Below are 19,637 nucleotides of genomic sequence, written 5' to 3'. Positions count from 1 at the left end.
CAATTTCTATATGGTAAATTAATGGAGTCAAAGTGAGCATGGTACAATAGATATATATTATTGATCAAGAGAGAAGCGGTTCGAATTTCAGAGTTAAAAAGTTTAAATAATGAATTTCTATAGCCTCAAATATTGTTAAAGAACTTGGGCTTCCAACTTCCTCCTCTTTCTTGCGTTCATGTTTAGGCCTTGAAAAACAAATTTACTCGAGACTTTTTTTGTTGACAAACTGTGTTGGAAGTAGAGATTGTTGTGAGGACGTAAATTCGGCAAAATCAAAGGCAACTTTTCTATGCTACTCATACACTTTTTGACCATTTTACACTATCATCTTCTGCTAGGTATACAAAAGCTCATTGATTGAACAAACTTCAAGTTCAAAATCTCAAACAACCTCCTCGGACCCTCGATAGCTCGAACACACGTGTACCTTCTCTCATGTACAAACCTCCACACTCTCCTCCTCCTCTAAGGCTTTTCTCCTCTGTGCATCAAGTTTTGTTTCATTGCCAATGCTATTGGATATGGCTTTTGGTAGCCAGAAACCGGGCCTCTCGAGGAATGGCGCTCGATCAAGAACCAATGGTTCTCTCAAACTTACTTCTATCCCATTATCTATCCACAATGTCAAGGTTGCTTCACCTTTGAGACCCAAAGAAAACCAGCCTAAACCTGCTATTGAAATATCAATGCTATTGACGTCCCAACTGCTGCCAGACACTTTTATCTCTCTCTCATCCCATTTGCCAATTTCAGAAGCACGGTCTACGCCAATGGGTGGCTGACAGGGCAAAACAAAACGAAAATATTCAAACTGCAATCATCAAATAGACAAGACTTCGTTTCTCTTTCACTAATTCACTAATATGGCTATGTTTAGGAGTGATTGTGCCTGAGCAACAAACATGGCCAGAGGAGAAACGAAGTGTGAGATCCTACATTGGTTAGGGGGAGAACAAAGCATTCTTTACAAGAATGTGGAAACCCCTCCCTCGCAAATGCGTTTTAAAAACCTTGAGGAGAAGCCCAAAAGGGAAAGCCCAAAGAGGACAATATCTGCTAATGGTGGGCTTGGGATGTTATAAATGGTATCAGAGCCAGACACCGGGCGATGTGCCAGCGAGGAGGCTGAGCTCCGAAGGGGGTGAACATGAGGCGATGTGCCAGCGAGGAGGTTGAGCTCCAAAGGGGGTGAACATGAGGCGAAGTGCCAGCAAGGACGCTGGGCCCTAAAGGGGGTGGATTTGGTGGGGGTCCCACATCGATTGGAGAAGGGAACAAGTGCCAACGAGGACACTAGGGTTCGAAGGGAGGGTGGATTGTGAGATCCCACATTGGTTGGGGAGAAGAATGAAGCATTCTTTATAAGGGTGTGGAAATCTCTCTCTAACAGATGCGTTTTAAAAACTTTGAGAGAAGCCCAAAAGGGAAAGCCCAAAGAGGACAATATCTGCTAGCGGTGGGCTTGGCTCTTATAAATGGTATCAAAGCTAGACACCGAGCTATGTGTCAGCGAGAAGGCTGAGCTCCAAAGAGGGTGGATATGAGGTGATGTGCCAGCAAGGACACTGGCCCTGAAGGGTGTGGATTTAGTGGGGATCCCACGTCGATTGGAGAAATGAATGAATACTAGCAAGAATAAGTACATGAAGAGAAATGAATTGCAGTGAAATAAAGGCAATTAGATTACCTGCAACCTTACACCTGCATGTTTCTTCCATATCTCATCGGCATTTTCAATCTTCCCCAAGTGAAGAGAAACATTTGGTGATGCCCAAACTGTAATATAAATTGTCTGTACTGAAGCTTGGCTGAGGTCAAGTCTTACCAAACCACCAACATGCACGGCCTGTCCTACCTGCACAACATTATAGTCAATACTCAAGCATCCTCAAATCTAGTGAACAACCACTACCAAGTCATTCTATAATTTGATACTTCTCTACCATTTTCATATAACATTATAGACAACTCAAATGAATAGTTCAAACTACCATGCCATAAACCTGAAAACATGCTAAATTTGCATACAAACTCGGGCCTATCCAACTATTTTGAAGCAGTAACTGAAATAGCTACGGTATAATGGAGAGGAATTTTGAATATCTAACATGCTATCATTTAGAACACAACGTGGACTCAAATTCTCTGTCAAATATGGGTTAATAAGCCATTGTAGAGTCATAAATTTTCACTAGTGAAAGTACTAAATGGATATGGTCATGTAGATGATAGAATAAATCCATGTTTTCATTTAGAAGAGGTATATACTTGCCTTCACTCGATAAGTCCTCGGTTGGAGCTCCTTTCGGATTTCGACCATCTTTTGTTCTTCCCTATCCAATCTCATGGACGCTAGATAAGGATGTAGAAGACCAGGAGTGTCAAACAACTTTGCCTTGGCTGACAAAATCCCCGCAATTCTCAAAATCCCGAGGGTCGTCCCCGGAATTGGAGCTTCTGTAAGCTTTGTCACTTTAGCCCCTTCTTTCTTTGCAAATGTGTTAATGAGAGTAGACTTCCCTGCATTCTGAGCACCAATAACCCACACATTGCCTCGTGGACCAGCCAATTCTTTGATGAAGGACAATAGATTTCTCACACCAACATCTTTACGAGCACTAACCAAATAGACTCCAGCCAATTTAGGAGCCCCTGCAGCCTTAGCACGGTGCCTAACCCATCTATCAAGCCTTGTGGGTGAAATCTGTGAGGGGAGGAGGTCAACCTTTGTAGCCACAAGAACAAGCTTTGGCAGCTTTTTACTAATCTTTGGGTTGTTCTTACTCCCTTCCAGAGCCTTAAACAACGATTTTGCTGCCCTCTTTGGGAAAGAACCATCGAAATCAACACAATCAACAACCATAACAACAACATTATTCAAATTTGATGTGGATTTCATCAAACGATTGGCTATCAATCTATCAAAATCAAAATCAGGTATCAAATTCTCAGCAGCTTGGTTCTTTACCTGCCCATAATTCCTCAATGAATGGCACCTTGCACAAACTGTTACCTCTTCTCTCTCTTTCTCAGCCTCTCTAGCTCTCTTCTTCTTTTCTGACTTAGATATCCTCTTCTTCTCGGCTCGCTTCACCGTTTCGTCTGTAATGTTTCCATATCCCACATCAGCAGGAGCAAAACCATCCAAATCCAAATCACTTTCTTCTTCCTCCATGATTTTAGCCTCCCATTCATCTGAATCCCAATCAAATTCATCAACAATTTTTTCTCCATCACTGTCTTCTTCTTCTTCAAACATGGCATCATCCTCATCCTCATCCTCATCCTCATCCTCTATAATTCCGTAGAAATCATCTTCTATTGGTTCTGTGACTGAAACCTTCCTTTTCTGATAATATCCAGGAAGGTTTGGATCCTCATCTTGCATAAAAACTCCACAACCAGGACATATGTCCCCCATTTTCTCATCCTCATCTCGTCCCTCACTCAGAAGTGGATTTTTCGTTCTTCCTTTACCCTGAATCTTAGTACTGGTTGTATGAACACTTAATTGAGATTTCACAGCTAACCTAACTACTGGAACTTGATTTTCGTGAGCAATTCCTTCTCTAATGAAGCCTATGAAAACAGGGTTTTCGTTTACTCAATGAATCAAAATGCAAGGGAAAATGAAGGGAAGGGTGAACGTACCTGGAAATAAAGGAGGACGTGTTCGTGCTCTGAATCCAGTACAGATATTATTGTGGGCGAGATTCAGAGTGAGCGCCGTTGCAGATAGCGAAGTCGCCATTTCTTCAAGTCGCAATTGATATACACAATTGGAAGTGTTATGTGAAGTATTTTAGGGAAGAACAGAGTTGGGCACATACAAACAGTTTCATACCTAAAGATAAGAACATACGCGAAGTTCCATCTCTGCAAATCTTATTATGCAGCAGAAGGAAGGTAAATGAAGGAAATATTGAATATTTATGCAAAAACAGAGTAAGAAATGAGCCAAAACTTGTTAATTCTTATCTCATCCTCTATTTCTAATCTCTTTTTTTAAAAACCCTAAAACAAATTAATAGAGGTGTTCCAAATAATAATAATAATAATAATAATAATAATTCGAAGAATATGATAAAACACCGGTACGTATTAGGGTAAGAAAAATAGAGAGTTATCCAGTTTTGTTGGTGTTCTTCAATGGAAATTCTCTTCACTGCTCTCACGTCCACCTCTTTGCCCAAATCAATTCTTCTTCGTCTTCTTCTCCTTTTGTTGTCAACCGTTGCTGGGTTTTCTTCTTCAGCGGCTGTCTAATCTGAAAATCTGTTTTCTAAAGTGTGGCTTCGGTCCCTTTTTTAGGTATCCTTTTTCTTTTATGATGTTTGCTCCTTCTCATTTAGGGCTTAGAAATGATAAAATTTTCCATGTAAGGATGTTTCTAATTGGGTTGTCAATGATCCACGTGGACGGCTGATGTGGATTAAAATTTCCATGTCATCCCCGAAAATTTGATTTCCGAATTACTTCAGCATAGAGTTAGCAATTTGTTCCAGATTTGCCAACATTGTTGTTTCTAGATTTGCTACAGCATCATGGTTCAACATAAATGTTCTAGAATTTTACCCAATAACTCAATGAAATGTAAAATTAAACTCGATTTATGCAAATTGATTTCTTTTTATATTAAACCTCAATTGACTATTTCATGTATACTAATTAGAATAAATGGGGCAATTAATGAGCAAATTGTGAATACCGAGAGTAAAATTAATTACAAAAAGACTTGATATAACTCTACTTTTTCAAAGTTATTAGCGTTGCCCGAAAACTCTCTAGAGCATTGCTCAAGACTGACCATAGTCACTGAAATTGAAGTTTTGTGGAACTAGCTGGATATTATAAAAGATTTATATAGGATTTTTTCAAGATCTCTGAAGCACTTACACAGTTAACTAAGAAGGGCAAGCCTTCATATGGATACTAGCATGTGAACAGAATTTCCGGGAGCTTAAGGAAAGGTAGGTGACAACAATAGTTCTCACAGTACCAAATGGGTCAGACAACCTCACAGTGTACAGGGACACCTCAAATAAAGGTCTAGGGTGCATGCTTATGCAGAAAGGTAAGATGATAGCTTATGCTTCAAGACAACTGAAGGAGTACGAACGAAATTACCCTACTCATGATCTGAAATTAGCAGAAATTAGCAGTAGTAGTGTTTGCATTAAAGACGTTGCCACATTATCTATATGGAGCAAAAGTGCAAGTATACACCGATCATAAGAGCCTCAAGTACCTGTTTAGGCAGAAGGAACTTAATATGAGACAAAAAAAAAAAAAAAGGTTGGAATTGGTAAAAGGTTACGATGTTGAGATTTTATACCATCCAAATAAAGCTAACGTTGTAGCTGATGCATTGAGCAGGGGTTGAAATTGGTAAAGGATTATGATGTTGAGATTCTATACTTCTGCAATGATCACCAAGCAAGAGAAAGTTACAAGATGAAGAGGGCTGAAATCGAGGTTGTAGCCAGAGGTGGTACCACTTTGATAGCACAGATGACCGTGCAACCCACCTTACGAGAATAAATCATTGACGTCCAAAAAAATGACGAGCACCTCAGCAAAGTGTGAAATGAGACATACAGAGAGACCAACGGGTTTCCAATCTTGTCAAGCGGGTTTTCAATCTTCTCATATAGGGGCTTGCTGTGGCAAAAGCGCATATGTGTAACCTGAGATGAGAAAATTCTAAAAGAGATTATGATTGAAGCTCATGATACAACTTATATGTTCCACGTTGGGAGTACGAAGATGTACCAGGACTGAAAGGATGTTATTGGTGGCTAGGGATGAAGAAGAATATAGTTGATTTCATAAGTCAATGCTTAACTTGCCAACATGTGAAGGTCCAACAGAAAGGGAAGTAGTATGTATAGATTTTATTTCGAGTTTGCTAAAAGACCAAGCAGAGTTTTAACTTAATCTAGGTGGTTATAGACAGGCTAACCAAGATAGCTCACTTCATTTCAAGCAAGACCACATATAGAGTTGATTGATGGGTTCAGTTATATGTCAGAGAAGTAGTTTTCCTGCATGGAGTACCAGTTTCTATTGTGCTAGATTGGGACACCAGGTTCACCATACAGTTTTGGAAGTCTTTAGAAGGCGTTGAGAATGCAGTTAAGGTTTAGCACAACATTTCACCCTTAGAGGGATGGACAGACTCGAAGACTAAATTAGATCTTAGAGAACATGTTGCGAGCATGTGTCATGGATTTCTCTTGATTCTAGGACAAACACCTACCTTCGATGGAATTTGCCTACAATAAAAGTTATCAAGTGACCATTCAAATGGCCCCATTCGAGGCACTCTATGAGTGTAGGTGTCGAACACTGGTATTTTGGGAAGAGGTAGACATGCAGCAATTGTTGGGACCAGAGTTGGTTCAGGTCACCAACGTAGCGGTACAAAAAATTAAGCAGAGGATACTTATTGCACAGAATCGATAGAAGAGCTATGCAGATTCGCGTATAGAGGACCTAGTGATCATGTTTACCTAAAAGTAAAACCCATGAGAGGGTGTTGAAGTTTGGGAAGGAGGGCAAGTTGAGCCCAAAATTTATAGGCCATTTTGCATTTCCACCGAACTTCATCGTCGTGCACAATGGGTTTCACGTATTCATGCTACGAAAGTACACGCCAACCCTACCCATGTGATAGGACATGAAAATCTTCCCCTTCGGAAAGATCTGACTTACTAGGAGATACTTGTCAGAATTTTTTCTCGTGATCCTAGGAGATTGTGCAGCAAGGTCATTCCCTTGGTAAAAGTCTGGTGGGAACCATCGTAATAAGGAAACAACCTGGGATGAGAAGAAGACGTGAGGATTGCCTATCCTGACCTCTTTCAAGAGATGCCTACTTTCGAGGACGAAAGTTTGTAAGGAGGGGAGGGTTTGTAACACTTTAAAAAAAATCGATCAAAGTCAACCGAGGGAAAAATAGGTCATTTTGACTCTCCAGTCAGTATTGGAGTCCAAATGGAAGCTAGCACATGCAAAGAAAAAAAGAAAGAGAGAGAAAGTCGGAAGCAAAAATCGACCACTGGAGAACACCTTCGAAACTACCACCGGAGTCTATTTTCGACCAAGATCTTGACGCAAGAGTCCCTTTTTGAAAGGAAGAAGAAGATCGGAGCGACCAAAGTCTCATTCTTCCGCCAAGAACCGAAGATTCTCAACGAAACAAAAGTGTTTGGTAAGTTTACCGACTTCTTCCTCAAATTCGAGACCTCTCTTACCAATCGAGGCCTAAGATTTCGATGTGTTCTTCTAGGTAGGACTCTCCACAAGATCTGTGAAGAAACTTGGCCGAAAAACGCGAACAAAAAATAGAGCCTCCACAATCCATTCAAGAACAAAAGAAAGAGGTAACGTACCTACTTCCGACGCTCATAACTTAGTCTCTTATGATGTTTAAAATTCAAGAAAAATACTAGGGTGTAGATGCATCTTCCATCTATAACTTTACCAAAGAAAACAATTCATTTTGACCCCAAAATCTAAAGTTATGAAAATGATAAAAATGAGGAAAACTAATTGAAAAATCGAGTTTCATAGACAATGATAAGAGAAATAGAAACAAACGGTAAATATTGCTAGTTAAAAGAAAGAGCTAAGAATACTCTAACCATCCTAAAAGAAACGTCTTTATTCGACTAGACAATCTCAAGCATTGGGACTAGACAGAAAGACAAGTCATCATAAGAATCTCAATAAGAAGCCAACATTGAATCATACTCAAAGAGTTGTTTGAAGTTGTAAGGCTTAACAATTTGAGCATCTCCGCTCCATATAAGTTCCGCGAGCTGCTTGAACAGTTTTTCAGTAGGATGAAAGGAATCAAAGAATATATAATCTTCCAGATTGTCACAATGCGTAAATGGTAAACCTTCAACGTTTCTTCCACAATTATAAAACCCTCTGAACGCCCCGCTCCCACAACATGCTGTCTCCGCTACCTTGAAACCTTCATCCAATTTATACCTATTTAGTGTCTAAATTTCAAAAAACGTCTAATAGATAACCAAAAATTAGTTACCGTATTTGATAGGATTTAAAATTCTTTGAAGAAGTAGAGTGTGGGTATCTGCAAAAGCGTATTTAAATCCTTCGAGTTGGATGCCAAGTTTTTGTAAGGCATCGGGAAGAACCTGGTTGTGTAGCCTTGTTATTGAAGAAGCCTCTTCGAAAAATTGGACACTCCTTTTTATTCTCGAACTTGGCATATGACCTAACGGAGGCACTGTCATAAACCCAAATTTCCTTCCTCCGTACTTGTATACTTCCTATTTAAGAGCAGTTGATGTATCATTAAATCACTGCATATCAAGACATATCAAGACATGCAAGCTTACCTTAAGCGCTATCGTTATATTTCCTACCACCATATTCACGAACTGTTCTTGAGCGCTTGAGGTGTTAAATATGTCGTAACTTATGTCGAAAGGATTTAGATAATCATTTCCTCCAAAGTTGAAGAGAAAAACCGAGTTTGAGATGAGGGTTTGAGCTGAGGCATTCCCCAGCTTCTTTCGTAGTGATTTCATCACGTTTTTGAAAAACTTCATCTGAGTTTGAAGTCCTATGGCCTGAAAAAACCATTGATTCAATACTAAGAAATATTCTATTCTATTCAATTCAATTTAAAACCAAATCAATCACAAGTTTGATGAAGTTATTCGAACCGATCCCTCGTGACTCTCAGCTAAAGCACCACTTCCACTCGATGCAAAATTCACGCCGTTGTCATAGAAATCGTTGTGAGGATCTAAATATGGCGGAATCAAAGGCAAGCCTGCATACTCGGCTACAAAAAAAAAAAAAAAAAAAAAAAAAAAAAAAAAAAAAAAAAAAAACATTATAACACAAATTAAAAGTTTGAGTATTGGATGTGACCCGATCATAATTACGTCCAAACAAGTAAAAGAGACAAAGTAACAAAGGTAATAAAGATCTTTTGGAGCAAACAAAGCTTTAGCTCTTCAATTCTCTCTATTATTGTAAAAAAACATACATCTGATCGAGTATTTTACTAGCTCCCTCAACTTTCTACTAAATCAAGAATTACTAACAATCTTAGTCCACAACCACCAAATTTGATCTAAACTATTATCCATCGTACTGATCCATAAGTTAGTAACTTATTCTACCGAGTATACTGACAATTAGTCACACATTTATCCGTGACTTATTCTAGTAAGTGAAGTTTAGAAGCTCATAAAAAAAGAAGATTTATGTTTCGTCTTTCGTTTATTTCGAGAAATATATCGATCGGGGAATGTATACCTAAAAAATCTGGAATAGTACGGCCATCGGTAAACCTGCCGGTGGGGAGGTGGAAGAAGGTTTCGCCGTAGGGCGGAAAGTTGGCCTGAAAGTCAGCAGTGGTGTTGATGTAGTTGTTATTTCCGGCGTCGACATAGGAATCTCCGAACAAGAAAAAGGCAAAGCAGTTAGGCAGTGGTATGGTGGAGGCTTCCGGGAATGTGGGAGAAGCTGTTTGGAACGCAAACAAGATGAAGAAGAAGAAGAAGAAGCAGCAGAAGCCTAAATTTGGGAGCTTCATGATCTCTTCACTGTTGGCTTTCCCCCACCCCTAGATCCTCTGCGCTTCTGTCTTCAAATAGCATTCAACACACAAAGCTCTGACAGTGTCACGTGGGTACTTTAACAAACTTGGTTTGGAAATCCACGGCTGAAATGAAATCAATAATGAGACGAGAGACTATATAATTTAGGTTTAATAAAGGAGTGGAGAGTATGATTCAATTATCCAATTAATACAATTGCCTTTTGGTTACACATATTGTTGAATTTTGGTTCAATTATAAACTATTATTAATTCATTTTTTTTAACCAACGAGAATTATAAACAATTCTGCCCTGATTCCCGTAAAAATAAATGGAGAATTGCACGGAGATGAGAATGAAATAGGTAGCGGAGATGAGATGACAAAGGCTTCTCTATCCCTATCCCTCCCTGTGGACATCTCTAATAGGTAACTATTCGTAGAGCGTTGTGTTACTCTTCTTTCCTATTTTTCTTTCACTATGTTGCTTATATTCCAAAAGATACTGATATAACATGCTTTATTTTTTAAATTTGAAGACAAAAAGGGCAAGTTTTGAATCTTAACGACTAGAAAACTAACCTAAAAAATACGTTTTCAATGACTCCCTAATGTAAAATGTATCAATGAAAAAAAATACGGAAAACTTCCTAAAGGTTTTCTGTCACAACCCAATCTTCAAATTGTTTGGAGAATGGGTCGTGACGAGGACTGATATAGTTAGCTTGACATTTTCCTCCGTCTCCATCAACATAGTCTAGGATATGAAATCGTGCAAAGCAAGACATCCTTGAGTTTGAGTAGGGTATCTAGATTGTTCTATCCAATAAGTTGACTTTTGGCGTTAAAAGAGACCCATAGACCTAGGGCTTTAACTACCAAATTGAAGAACTTGACCAAAATTCGTTCTGTAAGGTCTATACTATGAGATAGATGGGGATTTTTTTTATAAAAAAAAAACCCTAAACCCTAAACCCTAAACATGAGATACAATGCTCTACGAGACTCTCATCTTATTTTGTAAGTCACCTTGCTACATAGACTCGTCTTATACATGGTATATCATGATCATATGTTCTTTCACTTTGGTCGGATGTGCTAAGATTCATTTGTAGGATAGCAGGAGGATGCCGTGCTATTATAGGATGTTAGAATCCAGACTCCAAAGAAGGCAAGGGAATGTTGGGGCAACTATGTGCCAAATTTAGATTTTGAATCCTAATCTAAATCTTACCCATACCTTTTATGCTTGGGTTCATTTTGTTTATCAACCATGTGACCTAGTAGGTCCTCCCGGTGTTTGTTTTAGGACTAAAACTAGTGTTATGCATTGAGTATGGAGTGGAAGTGAATAGCTCAGGTAAAGACCGGAATTATTTATTTATTTAAAAACATAGTTAAACATAAGTTTTTACATACATACTAGTAATATAATAAATAGAATAAAGTAGTAAACATATAGGCTAGTTCGAAAACACAAAATAAAAAGCGGACACAAAAGGTTAACACAAAATATAGTAAGTTAAAGACAGGGTTGATCCATGACCCTCACTCCAAAGTCTGCTCCCATCCACGACCAGCTCCTAGTTACCTGACAAAAATGATAAACATGGAGTGAGTAAAACTCAGTAAATAGCCTATTGTAGGTTCTTAATTGTGACCTTGAGCTAGGATTTTACTCCTTGTTCCGTTTTCAAGAACTAAACTTTAGGGGGTTATCATAGCATGCATCGTATATTAGCCCTGAAAGTATTTTTCCAAAGTAACCCCTAATTTGCTCCCATGAGTGCACCTACCGGCAAATTGTGACATAGGGCATCTCATTTAGGTCAGAGAAATATTAGGCCTATCATGGCATCCTACTCATGGTACATATAGCTGGGCATCCAACTTAAAGAGGAATAGGAGATAATGGTTACTTCGGGCATGGATCCAAGCAATTTGTTAAGTACTATATTTTCATTCACCTAGGTGTTTTTCTTGGGTTCTTGGTGATCCTAGGTTTTATGCATAATGTCTTGGGTCGAGCTTGGAACTTAAGAGTTCTTCTTAGGAATAGCCCAACAAGATCTTGTGCACGTAGAATCTTATTAGCGACCAAGGGTACATGTGAGAAATCTCTCGTTTTATGGATACCTCGTTAGTCGTCATAGGGCGTAAAGTCGTATGGATCGTGATGAACATTTTTTTTTTCCATATCTTGGTTTAGCTACATAATGATTTCACTACCTTATACAACCTCCTGAGATAAGGATTCATGCAATATTTCATAATATTAGGAGGGCGTTTAGGGCTTAACCCATAGGTAGTCTTCCTTATGGGCATTATGGTCATTTTTTTTACCGTTACTTGGTTTTCCTACTTAACTTTATCAAATGACCACCAAATTTCATACATAATCTCAAAATGTCATAATATGCACAACATTAAAATTTCGTAAGCAGTGGGGTTTATTTAGCGGGTTATTTTAGCATTACCTAAATCACGAGCAATTTGACTAGTTTTGGGTCTTAACTTACGGTTTTTCAATTTTTCTTTCATGTAACCTTAATTCATACTTTTTGGGTTAATATATAAATCCATGTGATTTGTACAAGTATTTCTTGAGAAAAGTCCAAGGTGGCTACTTACCTCTTGTCCGGTGTTCGGGATCCTGTTTCTTGAGCTTCCAGTACTCGTTTTCCTCCAAATTTTCTATAGTAGCTTCCTTAATGAGTCTAGTTTCTTGAACCATTGAGACTTTTGTGAGAACTGGCCAGAAAGAGGTTTAATTTGATGAAAAACTAAAGGGGGTTGGTTTTAGGGTTGATGTGGCCGGTTCAGTTGAACCAGCCACGTCATCGTCTTCTTCCTCCCACAGGGGAAGAAGACGTTGCATGGCGTTGCTCCTCCGTCTGAAAATGGAGTCTACCAACCCATTTCAAAGCATTTCTCCCCTCGATTCCTTCATGAAACTTAAAGATAAACTGTCAAGGAAGAGTTTGAGATAGATATCTCACCTACTCGTGAACTACAGTGTAAGTTACAAACGTCCAAAACCAGGGGAAAACTCGTTTTTTCGCTGGAGTAAACCCAGGAGGTTTTTTTTTATTAGTTACGACAATGTAGGCACTATCAGGCCACACCTCCTTCACCAAAGATCTTCCTTATACTTTCTTAAACTAAGGGGATAATTCTTAGAAGCTGTCTAGGCGTAGTTGAGGCAAATTTTGAGTGTCTAGGCGTAGTTGAGGCAAATTTTGAGTTCCTTCCCTGAGTTTGCAACTCAACCCTTTTTCCTTCTATTGAGCAGCTTGAACTAGATCATATTAGTCCTTGACTCCATCAAACATGCTCCATTTAGTCTCCTCAAACTATTGGAAACATCAATTTTGGGCACTAAGGGTCGTAAGCAACAATTTGAATTTCTTTCCCAAAACTTAACCGATATCGAATTTCTTCGATTACGCTTGTTCCTAAGGTCGTCTCCCTTCGCGACCTTCTTCAAAAATGATCCTTAAGTGTGCAGAAATCACTCGATATATGATTTGTCCAACGAATATGCCTATAGCCAAAATCTAAACTTTTGGGCAATCCTCTTTAGAACGTGTAGGAGCAAGTTTGAAGGAGAAAGATGGACTGTAGCTTCTGAATTTGGAATAATTTCGGGAACACTATACCCAAAATCTAAACTCTCTTAACATTCGATTAAGGTCTCAATTGAGCTCGTTTCTTGTTCCTATTAGTTGCCCCCACTTCATAATTTAGAGAATCATCACAATTTCATCCTTGAGTTTTCTGGATCATTCGTCGGAATTATATGCTCCGACCAAGCGTTATCGACCTATATTTTGAATTCTAACTGTTGGATGTGATGATCTGTGAATGTTCTAGATCTTCCTCAATTTTGGAGGAGATCCAACGGCTGAAATTTGAGCTTTCAAGCGTTTTGTGCAGGAGGCCACCGTAGACATCCAGATTTTGTTCAGAGTGGAATTTCTGTAATTATCCAATCTTTCAGAGGCATTTTGATAATTTGCCATTTTTATTATTTAAATATTATTTTTCTTGAAAAATCCAAAAATTTTCCAAAAATTATCTACCCTTCTTGACCATTTTTATGTTCTTGAGCACCTTCAAAATTTTACTTCATAAAATGTTAAAAAATGGGGGAAGTTTGGTAAAAATTGGATTTCTCATTTTCCTTTTCCAATTTGTTTTTTATTATTTATTTATTTATTATTATTTCTGGTTTCCCACGTAAAGTACCTCCTTTGAAAACCTTTAAATTCTTAGGTGTTACCGCTTAATGAGATACACTCTATGTAAACCTATCCAAGGACGAGGGAATATATAAGTGCATAACTCAAGGCTAAGCACTAGACTCATCAAAAATTATGAGCTCAAAACCCATGACTTAGGACCAAGGTCCGTATAGAGTATAGTACCTTAGCATCCATTATGGACACGATCAAGAGACTTCAAGCAAGGTACTTACTCTAGTTTTTACCCTTTTTTTTGGTAATAACTAGATGTAGTCGAGGATGGGAGCAGATTTGAAGATGGTGCCATAGAGAGCTGATCAAAGCCTCTACCGGTTTCATGTCAATTTTGTCCCAATTTTATTTTGAGTTTTGTTCCTTTTGAAGTATTTAAACTTAAAATTTTTTACTCTCTTATTCTAAAAGTGAAAATTTTTACCATGTTTTGACTCCATTGAGCCAATCTGAATAGCTCAAAAATTGGTTTGTGACTGTCTTGAATTGTATCTCAATTTTTTCATGTATGTTCTGACAAATATATAAATCATTTCTCAATCTTAATCCAGAGTTCCTAGCGTAGCAAAATTCATCTTATATAGCATAAAGTTCTAAAATCTCAAGAACACATGTATTTTTAGTTATATAAGACAATTCATGCAAACACATGTATTTTTAGCTATATAAGACAATTCATGCTCATATGCTAGCATATATTAGCAATCTCTACAAGTATTGCTCGTAAGAATTTCAAATGGCTACTTAGTAGTGTGTACCTTGATCGCTCCTGTTTTTATTCGTTTGATGTTCCAAAGTTAAAAAAATTTCACAAACTAACCTTGGTTCAAGTCATTAGGTTTCACGTCAAAATCGAATGAAAAAAATAGTCGAACGAAAATCGAATGTGCGAGAAAATGCTTACCATTGCAGAGATGGAGGAAGTTAGAACTATCTTTGGTAGATCCCTCAAAGATTTGGAGACTTCAAAAGCTAGACCGAAGACTATTTAAAAGTCCTAAAAATTGAAGACCAATGACTTTGAATTAGTCTTTACCGTCCCGAACCCATCGATGTTTTGTCGTCCCGAACCCATCGATGCCACGAGAGAGCATCTCCTTCTAAATATTTGCTTGATTCGATGTAGCCAACCATCAGGGTCTCTATATCGTTCCAATCAACTCAATCCATAAAGTTCTCAAAACATCGAGCGATAATCATAATCTCAAAAGCAGTCAACAGTACCATATTACTCGAATATTTCTGAATACGGAAGAACAAAGAGATGAAGTTATTATACATTCCCACACCTCTTGGTGCCTTGGTCACAGTTACATGCATCAACCAACATCCATATAGAAAGGACATAAATAAGTAACTAATCTCTCTGAATCACATGTTCAAAGCGTACCTAAATAAATACTCGATCAAACGAGTGAGCTCACTTCGACGAGACTCGATCTTTCAAGTATAAGATGAGTAGTGTATCATTCGTTTATGGCCCGTCTCACTCTTCCTTCCCTATTGTTATATGCTGATCGAGTAGCATACGAGCATCTGATGAGACTCAGAAACGAAATCCGATCGAGCTATCAGCTGTTATGATGCATTGCTATTTTCTGAATAATTACTGTTCTTGCTTTTGTTACGTCTGTGCTGCATTTAGAAGCATGTACACTCAACTTCTCTATGGTCTCATCAAACCCTTGAAGGTTTTTCTTGATCTCATCTATTACAAGTTGCATAGCACCCTGTTCCCTGATGCCGAGATCGGTATTCTGCAACAACAAACCTAACTGAATCGATAACTTTTGCACAAGCAATCGAATGTTCTCAAAGTCCGTTAGAACTATGGAAGTGTGAGCTTGCACAGAGTTGATAACTTGCTTCTCTGCTTTGATGTGGCTCAAGTACCGATTCCAGAGCGTGTTACACCATTTCCCGACCGGGCCCATCGGAACAACCAGTGCAGCAGTTAACGCAATCACTACGGGAGGTGCAGACATTGCAGCTGCTACAACAGAGAAAACGAGAACGGATGCAAATAGAGTAACCAGAAAGACATTTGTAAGTTTCTTCCATGTTTTCATGGTGCGATATTTCTTATCAAGCTTCTTCTTCTGATGTTGCAACTTCTTTAACATGGACAAATGCTGTTTGTATAATGGCACAAACAGCTGAACAAATTCCTGAGCAAAGGGATTCCCAACCTCCTGAAACTTCTTCAACTCTTCAATTGTCTTTACATATCTCTCATCATCTCCATTCTCACCACTTTCAAATTGATTGATAGCAACTTTAATGATGAGTTCGCTATCCCGAGTGCGTCGTAGACAATTCTCCAACGCCGTACAGAAACGCAATGTTTTGAGACTGTTATCGAAGAATGCATCCACAAGCTCAAACAACTCCTTGTTGCTCCATACATCCTCTTTACTTGCAAGGATCAACTTAACCGCATCTTCATTCATTTCCAGTAAAAATTCAGGGATCTCCATGAGCACATCCAACGACAGAGAACTCGGCCCAATTCCAGTGGCTAGCGAATTGAGAGCCCGGTTCGTCCGTTCGTGCACTTTATCATCGAAGGCCTGCAAATCTGGATTATTTTCACACTCGGTTTCATATGAACTAAGTGCAGCTGCATAGTGAGAATCAACATTGATGAGAACGGAAGGAGCTGAAGAAGCAACACCGCCACCTGATCTGTTCTTGCTAGATTGTCCTCCCATCATTTCCAGACAATAATTGACCACAACAAATCTCTCAATTCCACTACTCTATCCTTCAGCTAACACAAGAATAAGCTCGAAACTCAAAAACAGAACTAGAATCGAGCAATCAAGTTTACAAGATCTAAAAGAACAAGCAATTCCGAAATCCCGTCACAAGTTTTCAGTCAAGCAGAAGGATTATTAAAACACAAAAATCCCTATCTTAGAAGTAAAAAGAGCAGTCGACTTCAAATCAAAATGAACAAGGTACCTCAAATTGAGAGAAGAATCGAGAAGATCCAACAAAACCCAGATGAAATCCAACGAAACCCAGATGAAATCCAACGAAATCCAATGAAATCCCAAGAAAGAGAATGATCTGGAGGATCGGAAGTCAGCCGCCGCAAAGAGACTATAAAAAAATCGTGAAGAGGCAGAAGATGGAGCAGGAGGGGATCTCGGCGAACAACATGGGTGAAGAAAGAAAAGGAAACCTAATCAAAATGGGGCGAGTGGTCAATAGTCGCTTATAAACAATTATCTAAATTGGAATCATAGTCTTCCACATACGCGGTGTTGAATTTTATTTTCCGTGGATTTTGTTGTTGGCGGGGTTTCAAGCACGCCCACCTTGGAATTCTAAGGACTCTTCCTCGAAATTTCTTCGAACTTGTCACTCACTAGTAGTTCAAAGACCAAGTCCTCGCCGCCGCCTAATTAATTTCTAGAAAAAGAAATCAGATTTTAGTTCGACCAATAAATTTGAGAATATATGTTCCAATATTCAACTAATTGTATTTTTTATTTTACTTTATCATAGATTCTTGAAGAATCGTTAAAATAGTAATAATAATGTTGAGCATTCAACAAATTATAAAACATATATTTATTAGAATTTCGACTAAGATTTGAAATGTGATATCGTGGCTCTACCATTTCTCCGCGTCCCCTGTGCTACATAGCATGAGTCTGCATCCCACGGAGGCCCCATCTAGGTGAGAAAATACATGTTATTATGATATTCTGCATAATGTGAGATCTAAAGTGACTTATGGAATGATCATGGGTTTATAATCAACGAATACTACTCTCTCCATTGGTACGAGGGCTTTTGAGGAAACCCAGAGCAAAGCCAAGAGAGCTTATGCTCGGAGTGGACAGTATCATACCATTGTGGAAAATCGTGTTCATCTGTATGAGTGTCATATTAAGTTTACGGTCTTCGTTGTGTATTTATGGGACCAGCTTAAGTCTTTAGTTTCGTGGTTCTGACTTTCAAGGACGTCTCATTTGGTCACCCACATAGAATTTCTCTAAGTAAAACACGCTTAACTATGAATTTCTTTGAGTAAAGCATGCACTCAAAATAGTATACTTTTTCTTTCGATATCATTCCTATACATTGATATTTTATAATCTCCTTAATATTAATCTTTGCATCATTATTATCATAATAAAGAGCGACAAATTAAATCAAATCTGCAACACTTTTTAGATATTTAAGAATTTTTTATAGTCATTCAAGTTATTTAGACTTCAAATCTCGAACTCATTAAAAAGACAAAGATCAAAAGTAATTAGAAAAAAAAGTAAAATAAAATAAAAGATGAAAAATTAATAAAATTTAAATCAAAATAAAATAAAAGATGAGAAATTAATAAAATTCAAATCAAAATAGACACTACTAAAAATTTAAATCAAAATAAAATCCAATTACAGGGGGTCCTTTCAAATTTATAGAAACGAGGTAAAAAGGTTCGAGATTCAATTACAAAACCAGTACAAAAAAATAATAATAAATACAAAAAATGGACTAACGCTCCAAAACGACTTACCCTATGACCACACAGCTCTTAAACGTTCTTCCACCTTGACCAGAAGATGAGAATATAAATATACCGAGTAAACAACCTACTTGTAGGTTCTCACCCATCCTTGACATAGCAGGTGACCACAAACTTTACTCTAGGCTCTAGGTGGAGAGCTCCTATGTTCGCAGACTTGGGTCGTTAGCTTAACCTATGCGTAGTAGTAACCGATATCTAGTGTTGAGATGCTACCTCGAAGAACTCTCTCTATCAAGTTGAGATAGCATGGTGTGTGCTAGCCTGCTCCTCATCCATAAGAGGTTAGTTGGCGAACCTGTCCCACAGGCCATGTAGTTGCCCAAGGTTGAGGGGAACTACCCCCTTACACGTGCTAGCCTGATTACCTACATGATCAACGCCCACCCATAGAAAGGATCCACCATGTTGGGTAATCCAAGCGAACTATCAAGTCACACATTTCTAATTAGCCTCATGTCTAGCTCAATGATACCATACTGGAGTGGAAAGAAAAGTGGAAGCTATGCAACACTGCACCGGTTGCTATCAACCTAGGCAACTACCTTTATCTAATAGGGTTGCTGTTGTGGTCTTCTAGAATCCTAGGGCAATTTGATGGTCTTGACATGGATTCACGTCTTCAGGTTTCTCAGTTTTTAATCCTCAAGTCTGGTTCGATTCGAAGCACTATGGCTACATCCTTTGATCGTCTCTTAAGATTCTAATGTGCTCGAACTACTAGAGCTTTCCATCCTAGGTCATTGTCTAGCCAAACTACTTACAGTCTAAAGGGAGAATCATACATCAATCATTTGGGTTTATTGTACAGTAAAATCATGCATATGGTACACATGCTCTACGGGGCGATAACATCCATTAAGTACTTAAAACACATACACAAATTCCCATCCTCCACTTTAGTACAATTGTAACACCCCAAAAACGAAGGAAATTAGCTCCAATAAGAATAAGTCACCCATGTAAGACTCAAAGGATCCAAGAAAAGAAATTAAGAGGATTAAGTAAGTACAGGGTCTTAAGAAGTCATTTCTATACCCGAAGATGGAAGGATTTAAGGTCTTTGATTGGAAAGGAAAAAGTAAGCTAAAAGGACAAAAATGTCATTTTTCTAATTATCAAGAATCTTTCCGGATTTTTAATTCCTTGTGTAGATGGATTTTTCAAGAAAAATAATAATAAAATATTCAGAAAGTGACAAATTGCCACATTACCCCTGAAGATATGAATAATTACGAAACTGCCATTCTAGCA

At 38.3% G+C, this 19,637-nt stretch overlaps 3 protein-coding genes across 4 annotated transcripts; all 3 read right to left on the bottom strand.

The window, feature by feature from the left end:
- Positions 1-265: 265 nt before the first annotated feature.
- On the bottom strand, positions 266-3,988 carry LOC111795233 (GTP-binding protein BRASSINAZOLE INSENSITIVE PALE GREEN 2, chloroplastic). The gene is made up of 4 exons (XM_023677531.1): positions 3,655-3,988; positions 2,276-3,582; positions 1,691-1,858; positions 266-781 (listed from the first exon to the last, which is right to left on the bottom strand). Exons 1-4 carry the CDS (start codon positions 3,752-3,754, stop codon positions 437-439), a joined length of 1,920 nt encoding a protein of 639 aa, XP_023533299.1. The 5' UTR covers positions 3,755-3,988; the 3' UTR covers positions 266-436.
- A 3,663-nt stretch (positions 3,989-7,651) lies between these two features.
- On the bottom strand, positions 7,652-9,706 carry LOC111794853 (GDSL esterase/lipase 2-like). Of its 2 annotated transcripts, none has more exons than XM_023677017.1 (5): positions 9,307-9,706; positions 8,706-8,827; positions 8,376-8,609; positions 8,060-8,306; positions 7,652-7,987 (listed from the first exon to the last, which is right to left on the bottom strand). In XM_023677017.1, the coding sequence occupies exons 1-5, from the start codon at positions 9,584-9,586 to the stop codon at positions 7,731-7,733; spliced, it is 1,140 nt and encodes a 379-aa protein (XP_023532785.1). In that variant the 5' UTR covers positions 9,587-9,706; the 3' UTR covers positions 7,652-7,730. The 2 variants fall into 2 exon arrangements, with proteins under 2 accessions (XP_023532785.1, XP_023532786.1); XM_023677018.1 differs by having other exon boundaries at positions 7,808-7,979.
- Positions 9,707-14,715: 5,009 nt separating this feature from the next.
- Positions 14,716-17,166, bottom strand: LOC111795472 (UPF0496 protein At2g18630-like). The gene is made up of 2 exons (XM_023677921.1): positions 16,811-17,166; positions 14,716-16,616 (listed from the first exon to the last, which is right to left on the bottom strand). Exon 2 carries the CDS (start codon positions 16,558-16,560, stop codon positions 15,418-15,420), a length of 1,143 nt encoding a protein of 380 aa, XP_023533689.1. The 5' UTR covers positions 16,561-16,616; positions 16,811-17,166; the 3' UTR covers positions 14,716-15,417.
- Between the last annotated feature and the right edge of the window lie 2,471 nt (positions 17,167-19,637).

This window comes from Cucurbita pepo, chromosome LG05, assembly GCF_002806865.2.
Source record: "Cucurbita pepo subsp. pepo cultivar mu-cu-16 chromosome LG05, ASM280686v2, whole genome shotgun sequence".
Lineage (NCBI taxonomy): Eukaryota > Viridiplantae > Streptophyta > Magnoliopsida > Cucurbitales > Cucurbitaceae > Cucurbita > Cucurbita pepo.
The sequence above is the reverse complement of the archived record's forward strand: the minus strand, read 5'-3'. Positions and strand labels throughout refer to the sequence as shown.